The 824-nt window shown below is 43.7% G+C and overlaps 1 protein-coding gene across 1 annotated transcript; it reads right to left on the bottom strand.

Moving 5' to 3' along the window:
* Positions 1-10: 10 nt before the first annotated feature.
* Positions 11-804, bottom strand: LOC103523436 (speckle-type POZ protein A-like). Its single transcript, XM_008488478.3, has 2 exons — positions 764-804; positions 11-161 (listed from the first exon to the last, which is right to left on the bottom strand). The coding sequence occupies exons 1-2, from the start codon at positions 794-796 to the stop codon at positions 15-17; spliced, it is 180 nt and encodes a 59-aa protein (XP_008486700.1). The 5' UTR covers positions 797-804; the 3' UTR covers positions 11-14.
* Positions 805-824: the final 20 nt, after the last annotated feature.

The raw sequence follows: 824 nt of genomic DNA, 5'->3' as shown, positions 1-824 counted from the left end.
ATTAAGTGTTTGACTTACGTATTGATAAATTCTATGGCCTGTGTTTTGAGTTGGTCCGCACTGTGCAGATCAGCAAGGATGAGGATCTCAGCGGCGTTCTCTATCGAGAGGTTTGTGCACAAGGCTTCCTCGCACATCACTTTCAGCCTTTCCAGAGCGTACTGAAAGCAAATAAATCGGTTTTGTTGATATAATAGGGTTGTTTTTGATCGTTAAAACAGGGTTAAATGGTAGAGATTACCTGGGACACCATACAGCCCTGTTACATATAAAAACTATTAGGCAATAATGTCGCCTTTTATTTATGATGCTTTGTATTTGTGTACATTGAAGTATAACAAACAAACAAACAAATAAATAGATAATAGAGCGACAGTGGCCTAACTGGTCAGCTTGGAGATTAGACCTGCATTGTAAGCGCTAGGTAAAAGGTTCGATTCCAAAACGGGACGAAATTTCTCCTAAACAGATAAAGGTTGTTCTCGAAACAACTGGCTTTCTGCTATCCTCTATCCTGTCTTCCTTATCTGTTCCATTTCAAGACAGTAAGGCCAGCCACTCACTATGAGGTAGACCTGACGACAGGTGATCAGGTCTACCTGATAGTGTATGTGCTTATCAGGTGTCAGGTAGGTATACCTGGAGTTGTGCTCATCATGTGTCAGGTAGGTATACCTGGAGTTGTGCTCATCATGTGTCAGGTCTATCTGATAGTGTGTGTGTGCCCATCAGGTATGCCTGATCTGATGACCTGAGAACTCACCTTGTCCGCGGCTGCTAATAGATCGTCCGCCATCTTGTCTAGCGAGGCCCAGCGCCCCGTG

This window comes from Diaphorina citri, unplaced genomic scaffold (assembly GCF_000475195.1).
Source record: "Diaphorina citri unplaced genomic scaffold, Diaci psyllid genome assembly version 1.1 scaffold23072, whole genome shotgun sequence".
NCBI classification, from domain to species: Eukaryota; Metazoa; Arthropoda; class Insecta; order Hemiptera; family Psyllidae; genus Diaphorina; species Diaphorina citri.
Note: the sequence above shows the minus strand (reverse complement) of the source record. Positions and strands in the feature narration are given on the sequence as shown.